General features: G+C 33.1%; 2 protein-coding genes across 3 annotated transcripts in view; one reads left to right on the top strand and one right to left on the bottom strand.

Annotated features, from left to right (window-relative positions):
- LOC142331231 (uncharacterized) overlaps positions 1–17087 on the top strand; it is a 447558-nt gene that overhangs the window by 158168 nt on the left and 272303 nt on the right. The gene's annotated exons all lie outside the window — the stretch shown is intronic.
- LOC142331605 (lutropin-choriogonadotropic hormone receptor-like) overlaps positions 248–17087 on the bottom strand; it is a 92135-nt gene continuing 75295 nt past the window's right edge. Inside the window, exon 5 of the mRNA XM_075377621.1 lies at positions 248–278. Coding sequence (XP_075233736.1) covers positions 248–278 — 31 coding nt within the window. The remainder of the gene's footprint in view (positions 279–17087) is intronic.

The following is a 17087-nucleotide window of genomic DNA, read 5'->3' as shown; positions in this document are numbered from 1 at the left end:
AGCTAAAAGTACATATAACGAAAAAGGTAAATACAAAAATATAAAATGTATAAATATAAAGAGCAACAATAGGGATTGCATTCTAGTATCATGTTGGTTTATAATTTTGTAAAAATCAAATGACATATTTGTTTATTTTATTTCTTTTATAATATCTCTGATTTTATGTTAGATATTTATTTCAAATTTAAGTAAAATATACGTAATATAACCAACGTTTCATGGATAATATATTATGACTTATTCATTACACAAATGCAGATGGCATATGACATAACCTATTACAATTGAAAATAACAAAAATACAAAAATTCATAAAAAAAAAAATAAAAATAAAATGATAGAAAGTCAAAATACATATGTAGCGAATCAAAGGTATCATAACCATTTTTTAATTTTGAAGCTCTTCCAGATGGAAACTTGAAACGTTCAGAAGAGTTTACAGGTTCACTGTTATACGCGTACCGTTGGGCCATGATAATTATATTATCTTACTTTGAGGGAAAGGGTAGAAAGTGCAATCCCCCTTGTTTTTTAAAAAGCAATACCCATCAGGTTGCATCGTAGTTTAAAGTTTTTAATCAAACAGAGGAAAATCATGTAAAGAAAACTTCTATACGATATCCCAATCCAAATTGATGGAAAGACGAATTTCCAATTTTTCTAATTTTCAAAGTACACGATCCTATTTAAAATTCATTTATTTCGTGATGTGGGGGTAGATACCTTGTTTTTAATATACTTTACTTAAAACCGATAAAATAATTAACAGTAATATTATTTTTCATTTTATTACACCTTAATGGGGTTTACTATACATCTACATCTAATAAAACTTATTAATAAGATGAAAGAACCCGTTCGTTCAATTGACTTCAAGTTTACCGATAAATATAAAATTAACCGTTGCTTTTAATTTAGTTTAAACGATAAAAAATATAAAAATAAGGTGAATTCGAAATAAACCTATTTATTTAATTTATTTTTTTAATGTATGTAATACCAGGTTACAGAGTAACACCACAGTGACGTGATGTCAACAGTACTCTGCAGAGATACTAAGGCATGTGTACGCAGTCTGGCGTGTAAATGTGTAGTCTTGAACAGACTCAGGCCGACCACTCCTGAGACGTAGGGTTAATTAAAACCCAAACACCAAAGAACACCGGTATTCACGTTCCAGTATTCATATCCATATAAAGTAACTTACTAGGATTTGAACCTTATAACTGTGTTAATTAAACATATGTTGTAGATAAAAAATATTTTCCTAATCATCTTGACAGGTTGAAACGTCTTCCTTGTGCTTGGCATTGGGGATACTGAATGTCAATTTGGAATTACTATCGCCAAATCTAATGACACCAAATATACCTGGGCGTTATTTTAGACAAGTCTTAAATTTGGTCAACGTATAGAAACGATATGTAAAAGGGTAGTCCCCACCATCAAAGCTTTAAGGGGACTGTTTAATAATCATAGTGTACCGAAACTGGCGGCTAGGAGGTTAATAACCTCAGAAATGATTTCCTCGATTTTGTATGCGGTTCCAGTGCGGGGAGTTGCGATGAATATACAAAGAAATACAAGAAAATTAAGAAGTGTACATAGGGTTGCAATGATACGGGTTGTTGGAGGATATCGCACTATATCATATGACGCTTTATGCGTCCTGGCCGAAACACCACCTATCGAGATGCAAATCAAAAGTCGAAGTATGAGAGTGGCAGGCGCACCCAGATCCGAGGCGGATGCCATAACTTTGAACAACTGGCAAACCGTATGGTCCGGCTCCCAGGTGGGAGAATGGACTAGGCGATTAATACCCGACTTGGTAGATCGGCTGGGTAAGAAAAAAGGTAGTCTAGACTTCTACATGACTCAGATTATGACGGGGTAAATTAGATTATGATCGTTTGGTAAATATCTACACAGAATTGGAAAAAGACCGACGCCGTAATGTATGTACTGCCAAGAAGAGGATGATGCAGAGCACACCGTTTTTGTTTGCTACAGATGGGAACGACACAGATATGAGATAACGAATAACAACTTAACACCTGATAATTTGGTCAGATGGTTACTGCTAAACAACAACAACTGGCACTGGTTTGCTAACTTCGTTGATTATTATCCTCAAAACTAACTAGGATGACGAGAGATAGAAGGGAGGAGAGTCCCACCTCGGAGGGTCCGTATGCTTACGTATGCGGGTTCCGGTGATGAGGTGGGAACTCCTGGGCAAGTCAGAAAGGGGAAAACGTAAAGACCGAGTCCCGGCCGGTGGTGTGGGTTCTCGGGGGCGCTACGGCGCTTTCTGGAGCTGGCACTACCGGTTAGAGGCAGGTGTAAAGACCGAGACCCGGTTCCCTGCGGGGGGGGGGCATAGCCGGACCTCTTCTCGCCCGTGGGGGATTAGAGGCAGGCGAAAAGAAATGATCCGGAACGGGGGAGGGCCAATCTGCTGTGCCCGGTGTAAAACCGGTGGGTGGGGGGCCTCCTTAGAGTCGCATGGACACGTTCCTGGGCCGTGCATATTTGAGTGGATGTCCGGCCCAGGAATGTAGGGGGAAAAAAATCGAATGATGTTTTTTGTTTGCTTCTTTACTTACCTGTTTTATTAATAGCTACAATTTATTTTGTTCTTTGTTCGACTAGTTATTGCTTGATTTTTTTATTGATTGTTTATTTGTTAATTTATTTTTATTTGTTAATTGTTTTTATTGATTATGAAGTGAAGGCAGATATGTTTTTTATTAATGAACTTTAAGATTTTTTCTTACTGATAAATTTTGTTATGATTGACTAACCTTAAAAACCCCCTATCATGTGCTTATTATCAAACGATTTATTTATTGTTCCACTAAAGGAGCCGACTGTAAATATACTAGTGATGGAAAAAAGAAATTATCATTAATCTCCTAAAATTTGAAATATAAAAGACTAATTGAATAGTATCAGATACTATAACGAAAGTAAATAAATGTACATCGGATCAACGACTAATTAATTAGTTGATAAATTAACTCCAAATCGGTTGTTCGGGAAATAAAATTTATTTTTATTTCAATATTAATTTTCATTTAAAGTCAATAAATTAATTTAACGGTTCCACTTTCCCCATTAGTAATTCAATAAGCTCGAATTAATAAAACAAATTAAATAGCTTTGCAATTTAATTTTTTTTTTTTTTAAATTAAATTGCTTTTTGCTTTTTTTGAAAATTAAAAACAAGTCATCCAACTTCCCTAAATCTCTAAATGAATGAATATTAAGTTATAAATTAGATTCGTATATTTAGAAATTTAGGAAAAAGTAAAATTTTTCTCTTTGCTATTTTGTACTGGAGGATCGTAAATAATTATTTTTTAAATAATTTTCCTCGTTTTCATAAGAGCTTTAAAAAGAAGTCTCATATGATAAGTGTTTAATATTTAAATATTTTGAATTTTATCCTCTATCCAGTCACACAGAAAGGGAAAAAATTAATTACTACGCCTATTCATAAAGTAATTGGTCCATAAATTTTCCTGAAAGTTTTAACTCTCCATCAGAAGTTGGAGAAAATTAAAAAGTGATTACTTTAATTTTGATTTATTTCGTACATAATATTATGTCTGTAATAATTTGCATATTATGTCACACATATAATATATGATTATATATATATATATATAAAATGCGTACATAATATTATGTCTATAGGACAAATGTTATCAGGTACTACTTTTATTTAAAATTTTTATTTGCATATGGAGGGTTTCATGATGTTTAACTATTATTTAAATATAATTTTCTCATTAGTTTCATCTGATAATATTTCGTGTTAATAAATTTACAATAACTGGAAATTATTTTAAAACAAAAAGCGTAATTTGCCAGAATGAAAATCTTGTCATATTGGGATTTTTCTTGTTAATGTAAAGGTAGAATGGAAAATTCAACGGGTATTTACTGTACACGATATGAATGAAATAACTGAAATTTCAAATTTATAATTTATTTGCAATTATGGAAATTATGGATAGACAGATATGGACGGTGCAATAGCAGGGAAGTAGACTAGTCATCTCAACCCACCGCGGGTTGGTATAGTTAACAGATCTTCCCAAATCATCTCATTTGGAAGTCGAGAGATCCAGCGTTCCAGTCCTAGTAAAGTCAGTTATTTTTACACGGATTTGAATACTAGATCGTGGATACCGATGATTTATGGTGGTTGGGTTTCAATTAACCACACATCTCAGCAATGGTCAAACTGAGACTGTACAAGACTACACTTCATTTACACTCATACATATCATCCTCATTCATCCTTTGAAGTAATATATGATCGGTAATTCCCGGAGGCTAAATGGGGAAAGGAAAAGAAAAAAGACTAGTCTCAACCCACCGGGTTGGTACGAGTGAATTCATAGTCGCAAATCTGGTAATTTCGAAGTCGAGAGTTCTAAGTTTCAAATCCAACTAAAGGTAGTTAATTTTATACAGATTTGAATAATAGATCCTGTATACCAGTATTGTTTGGCGGATGGGTTTCAATTAATCACAAATCACAGGAATGGTCGATCTGAGACTGTACAATTATGCTGCCATAATAATGAGACTGTGTAATAATACAAATAAGAGAATTGTTTTCGGACAACATTATCCAAGGAATTTTAAAAATAAGGTGGCTTGGATTTTGGTATCAGTTTATTTAGAATAAGTTCTGTGGTGTAAGAAGGAAGAGCGCTTCTTAGCAGATCTCTAGTCGGTTAGGAAGGTGGTGAGAATAGAAGAGTTGCTCTAAGGGAACAGACGGCACATATTAGACTGAAACAACGCGAAAGCGGTCCAGCCCAGGGAAAACGTGGATGAAAGCAGATTTTTAGTAGATAAGAATTCCATATGACAAGACCCAACACGCCCGGTGCCTTCGGAAGGTCTTCCTCTTTGAAAAAAAAAGAAAAAACTAATAATTTTTATCTAACTTTTTCGGCTTGCTTTTGGTTGTTACTTTTATGCTGCCTAATCACTTCGTACTTCATTTTTATCTTAATACGTATTTTTAAATCGTGTGATACTTGAATCTTTGCATCTATATTATTAATATAGATGATATTTTCCAATTGTATTTAAAAAAAAAAACTTTTCCTGTTACTTTATCCCAGTTTGTAGTTTGAATATTGATGAAAGGGTGTAAAAACAAAATAAGAAATGTAGGAAACGGTGAAATAGAAAGTAAAAGCACATAGAATATAATATAGATTTTTATTAACGCCGATAACTTTCATTCATCTGTTAGGTGAATAATAACATTTGTTTTAAAGTAGATAGATGCTAAGTAGAAAAGTTTCTTGTAAAAAATTTAATGAAGAAAAGATTTCTAAGAAGAATTTAATTACTGTATGATATGGGCTATAACGGTTATGCGTATAAGAGAAGTTACTTTAAATTATGATTTTAAAAAAATATATATATAAAAATAATCGGTATTTAAAAAATCTTTTATTAAATATATATTTTAAATTACGATAAATTTAATCGATTACTTGTATCTACATTAATAGAATAAATAGAATACATTGCAAATGTATGTTTAAGAAAACTTCATCTTGTTATTATTCGTGTACGTGGATTGAATATTGAAAAAAGCGTGTAAAGACAAAATAAAATAATGGAGAAATAAACGTAAAGCAATACACGAGTATTTCAGTTTATTCTTCAATATCACTCTACCGAAGAAATTTTAATTAATTTTTCATAGAAAAAATAAACTATTAACTTTAATTTAAAATTGAAAATAAAGTTTTTATTTTACCTTTTCTTTGAAATTTTATTTATTTATTTTTTTTGCTAGACGCATTAATTCACGACAGAAACTTGCGAAACTTGTACGCGGAAATCTAAATAGATAAATTTTGTGAAAAATCCCATGCCTGACCGGCTTTCGAACTTGGGACCTCTGAATAAAAAGTCGCGACGCTACTATTCCGCTACGGAGATCGGACATGGCGGTTTTTAAACTTTCGTCTTCAAAATCTTTTTTCGTATAGTTTTCACGGTCGTCACGTAAATTTAGCAGGATACTTCAATTTTTAAGCTATTTCATTAGTTAATGAATTTCAAAAATAATTTATTTTCCGGATCATTAAAAGAACAAAAGGTGAAATACTCCTGAAATATTTGCTGTTATGTGTGGAGAACGTTGTGTTATAGCTGCGTTGTGGTAGGGTGTAGACATTGATATCGCTGGAGATAGCGGACCAGAGCAGAGATGGGGTATGTTTTCTTTAGAGGCTTATTAATTTTGTTAAATTTGGTCTTTGGTAAAAGGACTTTGAGTAAATTGAATTGTAGGACAAAATTGTCGTTGTTACGATCAACACTTGTTTCATCGGTATGAGGGTAATATTTTCGGTATTTAAAAACAAATTCAAGTAATGATCTTAGAGCATAGTCTAACTGAAGTGAAACCTTCGGTTTTAAGAGGAATGAGCGGGAATCGCGCTTATGCGAATGGGTTAATTTAACACTTGAGAGTCGTAAATTACGGTAGGTTGTCGTGTTGGAAAAGTCCATACAAAGGCGATAGTAGGTTGTGTAAATACACTGATGAAAATGTCTGCCGGAGGCATTTCCATCAGTGGCATCCTGACGGAAGCTAAACTGATGAATGTTCTGTTATCAAGTTTAGAGGATTTAAAAGATAAACTCCGGTAAAGCCCATCATGGCTAGGAACGGAACGGGTGGTGTGGTGACCGTGACCCTCACAAGGCGTCTTCCCTTACGGGGTCAGGATGGCAAATATGTCGGTTGAAACTTACTAGCATTTTTCTTAAAGTTTTAATTTTAATTTAATGAAATACGTCTTTCTTGTGTTTGGTAGTGTGGAGAGTCGGTAATATGTTTTACCGATCGATAACCCTGGCAATGTTTACAGATTTCCACGGTTATCTATCAGTAAAATCTATTATTACTATTGTCCACGCTACGAAACTGAAAGAATGAGACACAAAATACCTCAACATCTACAAAAGTGCTTAAATAAAATGATAAATTGTGGGACAACTCTAAATTATCTGAAGAACTTGAATTTTCAGAATTATATATAAGTGTAATTATAATAATGGGGTGCACTAGGTCTCGTTAATGACCGATAAGAAATAAACGAATAAAAAAAATAAAGAATTTAAAAAACATAAATTAAAATTTTAGTTACATAAAAAGAATCAATCAAATCAGCTGATAATTCATTTTTTTTGTGATTAATGTATGGTGATTATTTTTTTATGAACATCATATTTTTCGAATTTGTTTTATTTTAAAATATTTATACGTCTCGTATACAATTATGATGGATCTACAAAAAAAAACATTTACCTGAAAACCGTTAATATTGAGGATAAAGGCATCTAACTATGAATAGAGCTGTTTAGAAAAAAATAACAAGATCTAAAATAATATATATATATATATATATATATATATATATATAGAGGGAGAGGGAGATTATTGGGTAGGATCGCATAAATTCACGTCCAATATTATTAATTGGTATAACGGGTATGTTGGATCACAAAACTGACAAAAAAAACATCGTTTCTGTGAAAACAGTGGTTAGTCTTTCAAATCTTCCACGTGTATAGTTAAATTTCAGCTCGTAAAAAGTATTGTTATTCTATCCCATTAATTATTATTAATATTTTATCCTAGTATTACTAAAATCAATAATAATTTGTTACTTTACGAAGCTGCATTTTCTTCCCGCACAGAAAAAACCTTACTCGTTCATAAAAATATGGTTTTTCAAAAGTGCCATAATGTTTCAACAATAAATACTGATTACTGGTAAAATATAAAAATTGTGTTTTTCCAGTATTATAACGGAATACAAGATTTATTATAGCGGCACAACATAATTTTTCAAAGAAATTATTTAAAACTCTATTTCTAATGATTTCATAAACAAATGTTTAATTAATTCGAATTCAGCTTGGTCAGAGTTATTTTAAATTCTACGTTTTCTTTATCCAACGGACTAAATATCTGTTTATTTTTAAGTTGAAAAAAAAAAAAAATAAAGAAGCGTTTTTTGTTTTTATATTGGCTAATTATTCGATGTTTGTTTAAATCACAAGAAAAAATTCTTTAAGCTATGGGAAGTCACAGTATAAGGCAGTGGGGGCTATATCACATTTTACAATCAACAGTACAAAAGGGGTTGATGTAATGCTACACCTCTCTTTCTCTCTTTTTTTTTTGCTTAGCTTTTGGAACCGCTGTAAGGCATTACTTCAGAGGATAAATGGCGACGATATCTATGAATGTAAATGAAGTGTTGTCTTGAACGTCTCAGGTCAACCGTTCCTGAGATGTGTGATTAATTGAAACCCAACCGCCAAAGAACACCGGTTTCCACAGTCTAGCATTGAAAATCCATATAAAAGCAACTGCCTTTACAATCGCTACACTTTACCTTCTTATATAGGGCAAAATTTTTTCATTTACAATCCCTACAGACGAAGATGAAATACTCATTAAAAATGGTTCTAAGAGAGATTTAATTAGGATAAAAGTTTTAACAGTCATCTTAGTTCTGAGTGGCATAGTTTTAATTAAAAAGCATTAGCTTTTTAATTTTTTTTATTTTATTGTAACTATAAAATATTTATTAAAAAAATGTTACGAATGAGACATTAACGAGAATATATTTTGTGTAAAATGAGTTAACAGCGAAAAACTATGACAGACTTTGACTTTATTTATTTATTAAGTTTTATTTAAGTCTTTGTTCGGAAAAAAACAAAAAACTATTCGATTTATCGCAACCAAATTTTTACCCATATTTTGTGGCATAATTGAGAAGGGTTTTAGATATATTCCGTCTCGAAAAATCTCTAAAATATATCTACATAATTGAATTAATGAACTGTGAACAATGAATCTCTGTCACTGTGTGAGCTGGGTTTGAACTGAATGATTCGAATCAATCGAATGAATAATATTACAAAAAAAGAAAAAAAAAGATTTAAATTTACGTTAAATAAAATAATATTAAATAAATTTTAAACAATACTGTGTCGGCGTCCAGTGGAGACTGCGTGTGAGGCTAGAGTGGTGAGGTATGCGAGCACTTCGCGGAAGGCTGCACCATCAACCGGTAACAAACGGGATGTCCCTGGGACGCTGTTTTGGGAGATGCAATGGGGTGCTCTTATAATATTTCTGAAAACAGTAGTCCGATTTTCAAAATTCAAACGGAAACGGGATTGGTAGGTTGAAGGCTGTATTTCGCATGCATCAGGTACTATTCTCGATCTAAAAGATTCTGCTTATTCGGAAATTGTATATATATATATATATATATATAAACATTTAAGAGTATATTTGTTTATTTTTTATCAAATTACGCGACAACCTACCGACCGATTACTTTAAGTTTGCAGGATACATTCTTGTTTTCCCAGGGAAGGGTTTAAGCCATCGACCGAGGCCCTAGCTTCCTTGAAGTTAAGATATTAAAAATATTCATTATTTTTTCGTCTCCAAGGAGGGTGAAGTTGTGAATTAAAGATGTTCATTAAGGAAAAAATATATAAATTCTTTTACTTCATTATTATATTTCGTTAGCCATAACAAGTAAATAAGTTATGAATTTTTCGATATGTTTTGTGTACTTTAGTTACAATTATTCAATTTTTTGTAATTTGGTTTCTTTTTCAGATTTCTATAAAACCTGAATACTATAATTATTATTTAATAGTATTATTTTCATAACTACGAGGGTCCAGGGGGTGGAGTCCTCTGGGTAGATGGGAATGACGACCGAAGCAAGCACCGCGGGTGTCCAGGGCGTCGGTCCCTCTGGCGAATTGGAAATGGCTAGCGAAGCGAGCCCTGCAACTATGGGGTAAACGCCTTGGCCCCGGGAGGCCCCGACGAGTCCCTGAGTGGCTCCGAGATTCGCCTGGGCTGATCTGAGTCCCGAGGGTTCAGGTTCTGGCTAGACGAGCGGCTTGTTTTATTACATTTTGTATCATGAATTACAACATTCATGACTTCTAACTCATTTCTTTTCCTTTCTTTAATTTAAATAGTTTCAAGCATATCAAATGGGAATCTTGATATTCTTTTTTTAATAAATATTTATCACATTTTAAAGTTACGCTTGAAATTAGAAATAATATTGCACAAGTGATTAATCATTTTTTCTGTAAAATAATATAAGAATAAACACGTGTGAAAATTTCGGAATTTTAATTTTATCAAAATAAAAACAAATTAAATTAACAAACTGTACAGAATATTAGAAAACATGAAAAATATAGCTGCTGTAAAAACATTAGTACGTTAATTTAAAACATTAGCAATTGATTCTGGTTCTATCACAGCGACCGGACGGTGGACTGTCAGTGGCGATAGAACGTATCAGTGGGCCGGTAAAGCAAATCTTAATTTTAATTACATTTATGCTATTTCAATACTCATCAGCATTCTTTTACGTCTTAAATTTGTTTATACACACCCGGGGGGTAATTCCGTATCCAGAAATTTCACATTTATAGGGGTTTGTGTTGATGGCGTCTTATAAATTGTGCAAAACTATCGTCGTCTTTCGTTAGTGTTTTATATGTAGAGAGACTTTATTTTTTTTACTCTTTCTATACCTTGCACCACAAATGCGTTTATGATATTGTACATTATATAATGGAAAGTGTTTTTCGTTGAGGAGTTGTATATGATCAACAAGGCAGGAAATATGACGAAATACTTTTACCTTACGGTAAATATCCCTTTTCTTTATACATTACTATAATGTTTTTGTCGTTTATAAATTATATTTTATGTAGATATTTTTATGTTTTATTTAAATTATATTTAATTATATATAATAATTAATATCTACAAAATTAGATTGTTAAATTTTTTTACCGTTCAAATGCATTCAAAATATTATAGACTTTTGTACCTTAGTTCACTCTTTCATAAGCCGATTTATTACTCTGGGGACAGGTGTAAGTTAATTGTTTTAAAATTACTGTGTTCCCCTCAATCACAATTATTTTGCTAGAATCGATTAAACTGAAAGAAAATCGTAAACAAATAGTAGTTATTTTTTATGGTATTAATTTTTGGAAACGGGTATTTTTCGTCATTTTTTAATTTTTTGTATATCGGTCGTAGAAAATTAAGTTATACTTACATGAAAATATTTATTACGTTATTTAAAATACTAAAATTTTAAGTCAGTCGAAATTAGGAGTGAGAGAATATTCAACACTATTTCTAGACAATTTTCACTTTACATCTCGAAAATTCGTTGAATAAAAAGGTTGTGTTATACATAGTTTTGGCTTGATTTTCAACCTCATCGTACTAGGAAGCATAAGAATTACCATTTTTTAAAAATATTTTCTCTAACAGGATATTCTGGGAGGTATTGGCCAAACTTAATGGACTAATTCAAGATATCAAAGTTAGCAACTAGAAATAAATATAAAAAATTAAAAAAACACGTCTGCCAAAAAAAAAAAAAACATTACTGAAAAACATAATTGCTCTTTAATATAGAATAATTGCTATTGTAGGATAATTAAAGTGCAGATGACAATTTTGTATATATAACTTTTTTAAATTTTTTGAAATTTATTTATACATATACATATTTATATAGCCTATGACTCTCCAAGTAATGTAACGATTCCAATGCAAGATCATACATCTAAATCGGTTCAGTCGTTGAGTTGCTACGGTGGAACATACATACATACATACACCCAAAATATACATACGTATTACCAAAATACATTACACTCCGTTTTGGGCAGCTGTGTAAAATGTTCATGTAGACCAGAGGTTCCCAAACTTATTTTTCTCATAGACCACTTTCAAAATTTTTCTGGTTCCGGTGGACCCCCTGCAGCTACATGTCTACCATATTTCCAGTCGACGGAAAATGTGATTAGATCTAACTATAAAAATTTGCGTTACGGTTGCGTTCCACGAACTAACAGCTTCCGAAAAAAAGTGAGAATTGATCGGTTAATTTTGATCGACTGTGTTGTGAGTGGATGTCAAAAAAGTTGGCCGATCAAAAAAAATGCTTCCATCCGACTTTACATTTTTGCCATCTACTCACAGCACAAGAAAGCAATCATTTCACTTATTTTATTTAGAAAACTTCCCATTCAGAGTGGTAAAAAGCAAAAGAAAAATAGTATATTTTTTTTGTGTTGCATTTATTCAAATATGTAATCGTTACGCTATTAATTATTATTGTTATCATATTGCAATGTAATATAATAAAATTGTCGTAATATAATTAAAATTAAACATTAATAACGTAATGTAACTTCTACAATGACAATCACAAAATAGTTACAATTTTAATGGGAGGGATGTACTTGATGGATTGACAGCAAATTATCAATATTTGGCTTCGGTTTTGTTAGGAATAAGCGCAAATCTCCCCGTTCTGTGATATTGATTCTGTAACGTAACGACACTAAAACTTTTTTCGACAAGCTATGACGAGGGAAGCGCTATCAAAAGCTTTCTCGCAATTCCCCACAGTCCAGGATTTTTTCTGATAATTCTGCCTGCAGCCAAAATGTTTGATACCCTCTTTTAAATTTCACCTTCAGCTCCTCATTAGTGCTAAGCTCGAGTAGCTCCTCTTGTAATATCACATTCTCCACTTCCGTTTCATCAAATGGATTTACGATCCGCGGTGGTATTTCCATCGTCAGAATATCTTCAAATCTGATTTTGAAGTCATCATGCAGGGCGATTAAATGTTGAACGTATGTCTGAATATCCTCATCAAGGCATTCTACCTGTGACAAGTTTGAAAACTGGGAAAATACGCGCCGACTAATATTTTGTTTCATAAATTTCAATTTTCCAAGAAAAGCTGAAATTACACCCTTAGTTTTTATTAAATTGAGACTGTCCCCTTGTAATTGTAAGTTACAGTCGCTGAGCTTCTCAAAAAATTATCTGCCTAGATTGATAACGCAAAGTCAAGCCAACATTTTAGTTCTTCACTATCGAAACCAGATGAATTTTCATGGACCCCCGCTTACGAATTGTGAACCCCCATTTTTTTTGTCACGCCAACGTAGACCCCCGTCGAATCTCCCGTGGACCCCTGGGGGTCCACCTGGACCACTTTGGGAATCAATGATGTAGACAGATCTAATAACTCGCTTCATTTTCCCTTTGTCCGGCATTCCCTTCTCCTAGCAATTAGCTACACGGGGAGGAGGGTCCTGGATGGTATCTGCCGACTAGGAAGGTGGAGGCGATTATATATACTCGTATATCGACTGTAAGTATGCATAATCACCGGATTAATCAAATTTACCGTAACATATATATCCGATAACATATTTAATAAAATAAATTAGTTTGAAAATTTCACCTTTGAAAATTTGCGGGCTATATAAATATTTTAATACTTATATGTTCTGCTGAATAATATTTTTTCTTTATTAAATAAATTTTTAAGGCTTTAAACAAAATGATATCTCATTATTTCAAATCGTTTGATAAACAGCTGAGATTTGGAAAAAAAATTATAAATGAAAGATATCGAAAAGATTACAGAAGGAAAAGCGGTATAAAATTATTAGATTAAATAATTTTCAGTTTTCACCCTTTCAAGAGACAAAGAGGGTATGGTTGGGGGTGTCCGATTTCTCACTTTTAATTTTTTCTAATATCATTAAATATATTTTATATTAACTCAAGAAATTTAATTTAAATATTTCCTTATAAGGAAAATGTAGAAAGGTTAAATATTACACGAGGTCGAACATTCTAACATTGCTGTACCAGGTAATGCAGTTTAATTAGATACTCTAGGATTATTTTACAGAAACCGATTTCTAAAGGTTTTTCTTAAATTTTTTACTTAAAAATTATTTAAAAAATCATTTTTTTTTGTATTTCATAATTTATTTGCTCGATTTTAGATAAAAATAATAAAGAAATTAATATTAAAAAACCCAGTCGTGTAATTGAAATAAAGGTCTGTCGAAGGTGAAGCCGGGAAAGTTAAACTATCCTTTTCCTTTTATGTCATTTTTAATTATCTGTTTAAAAATGTAGATTAAAAGAGCAATCGATCATTTTTTGTACAAAATATTTCACTCGATTATAGTGTGCGGAGTGGAGGGAATAAAGTTTTAAATCGTGACTAACCTAGTACATTATGTTGAGAGAGAGGATAAGTTCAATTTGATTTTAGTTTAGCCGAATTTTACTCCAGTACATCTGACCTTCGTACTGTTATGGGAGAATTAATTCTTTACATATTCTTTTTACATATACAATATACAGCAGTTATATTCTCATATAAAGCTATTGTTTTACATATGTAGCTATTATTTATTTATTTATATATTTTTCAACGGCATACGCCAGTTTACAAAGAAATAACATAACAATACAATGCAACATAGTATAGCGGGCGGCGTATAGCTGTACAGATTGCGTGCGAGAGAGATAGATAGATAGGATGGGTGGAAAAGTTAAATGGTCATTCCTTTAAGAAAACATCTCGTACAGCTCCGTATACTTGCATAGTATAATTGCAATTAAGTTAGTATAAGATATTTTCATCATAGGTAATTGCGCAGTAAGCCATCCGTCAGCCAATGTGCACTTCAATACGCCGTCCGTTATAACATTCAATATAATAAAAATAATAGGAAAAACAAACTATTTCAAATGTCACCATCAAGAGTGACGTTAAGTTTATAATAAATTAATTCGACCGTAATCTATATATTATTATTATGCATTATTTTTGTTGTGCACGCTCTTATCAAAGTTACTTTATTTCACGGTATCTTCTTGTTATCGCAATAATTTTCTTTATCTATTTACTTCATTTAGCTGTTTTTCGTGTTTTCGTCATTAAATTTCCTCCCGTTGTAACAAGAAGTAATAGTAATGAATTTGTAGCAGCTACCAAATACTGAAGAGTATAGTTCTTGTATAGTTATTAACAGGAATGTAGAGCGATATAACGTTCCCGAAAATACAGACAGGATCACGACATGAAACTATATTTCAGTGACGGTGTGAAGAGGAAATGTAACAAAACAGCTTGTAACGAACTAAGCGATTTCGTGTTGGAAATTGGATGAAGGTTAGTTATTATTATACGATTCATTTATTGATGTTGTAAGGAACTGACTTCAATAGACTTCTGCGATCGACAATTTAACGTAAGTCAATCCACTGCGGTCGACTGTAATATCTACATAAGAGAAAAATATGTATTGTACGAAGTGTGTGAGAAAAGTAATGAGACTGACTTTTTACTTACCAAAGTTTTTATTTTTTTCAAACAACAATATTATCCCCTTCAAAGTAGTTCCCTTAAGCAGCTATACACCGGCGGAGTCGTTGGTCCCACTCCTGGTAGCAGAGCTGGAAGGCTTCAACTGGTAGTTCTTTTAACCGGTCGGTCACAGTCTTTTGAATGTTCTCTAGAGTTCCAAAATGACGTCCTTTTAAGACACGTTTCGATTTCGGGAAAAGAAAAAAGACACAAAGACACAAATCCGGTGAATAGGGGGGTTGAGGAACTGTAGGAATGCGTTTTGAGGTCAAAAATTCCCTGATGAAAATGGCCGTGTCACACGGGCAATGCCACTTGTTTGCAATGTCTGGTCTCACGCGAATCACTCTTTTCCTGAGCCTTTCAAGCACATCTTTGTAAAACAATTGGTTGACGGTTTGTCCTGGAGGAATAAATTCATTATACACGATACCCCCTACTGTAAAAAAAGCAAATCAACACGGTTTTGATCTTTGATTTGTTCGTTCGACATTCTTTCGGTCGAGGAGATGACGGAATGTGTCGATCTTCGCTTTGCCGCTTTGTTTCAGGACCCTACTCAAATATCCAGGATTCGTTATCTGTGATCACAAGATTGAAGAATTCTTGGTCATTGTCTATCCTCTCAAGAAGATCAACGCACACGTTTCTTCGATTGTCCTTCTGTTCCGTTGTGAGGTTATTCCAACTTTGCACAAACCTTTCGCATGTACAAATCGTCCGTCAAAATTTGATGTACGGTGAAATTGTTTAAATTTAACTGTTCACTCATCATACTTATTGTTATATGACGATTTGATCTCACGAGAACCCTCACACGCTAAATGTTTTCTTCAGATTTTGAAGTCGAAGGTCTCCCTGAGCGAGGTTGATCTTCAACGTGTTCTCGGCCTTCCAAAAATGATTTGTGCCGGCGAAAAACTTGTGCTGTTGATAAGAAATGATTCCCATAGGTCTGTTTCAACTTTTCAAAGGTCACATTCGCGGATTCCCCAAGTTTAACACAAAACTTGATTGCATAACGTCGCTCTAAATTCGTAACAATACACAATTTCGAAACCGACAACAAAAACACAACTTCATTGATGGCGCTGTCAAAAATAATGTGTTGGCTGAACGGAATTGAAATCGTACTGAGCATGTGGAGGGACGAACAAACCGGTCTAGCACTGACCGGTAGACACAGCGTTGCCAGATCGCTCGCAGTGTTACCGATGTCATTACTTTTCTCACCCACCTCGTATATCCGTTTCTGACGGGCAAAGAAGGTGCTAAATTTGCAGTTGTAGATAGTGATGAAAGTCTGTTTTACACGATGCAAAAATAATGCGGGCAGGGTACTTTCACAGCTGTGTAGTTTTTGGGGGTATTTGCAAAGAACTAAGCCAAACGTTTATTATCGAAGTTCCTGATCGCTCTACAAAAACGCTGCTGGAAATTATTAAAGAAAAAGTTGAAGCAGGATCGATCATCGTTATCAGACTGTTGGCGTGATTATCAGCGTGATGATTGGAGGCGGATGGTTACACGCATCTTTGATCCACCGGGTTGGTCTAGTGGTGAACGCGTCTTTTCAAATCAGCTGATTTGGAAGCCGAGAGTTCCAGCGTTCGAGTTCTAGTAAAGTAAGTTATTTTTACACGGATTTGAATAGTAGATCGTGGATACCGGTATTCTTTGGTGATCGGGCACATCTCAAGAATGTTCGAACTGAGACTGTACAAGACTACACTTCATTTACACTCACAC

This window comes from Lycorma delicatula, chromosome 10 (genome assembly GCF_047948215.1).
Source record: "Lycorma delicatula isolate Av1 chromosome 10, ASM4794821v1, whole genome shotgun sequence".
Lineage (NCBI taxonomy): Eukaryota > Metazoa > Arthropoda > Insecta > Hemiptera > Fulgoridae > Lycorma > Lycorma delicatula.
The sequence above is the reverse complement of the archived record's forward strand: the minus strand, read 5'-3'. Positions and strand labels throughout refer to the sequence as shown.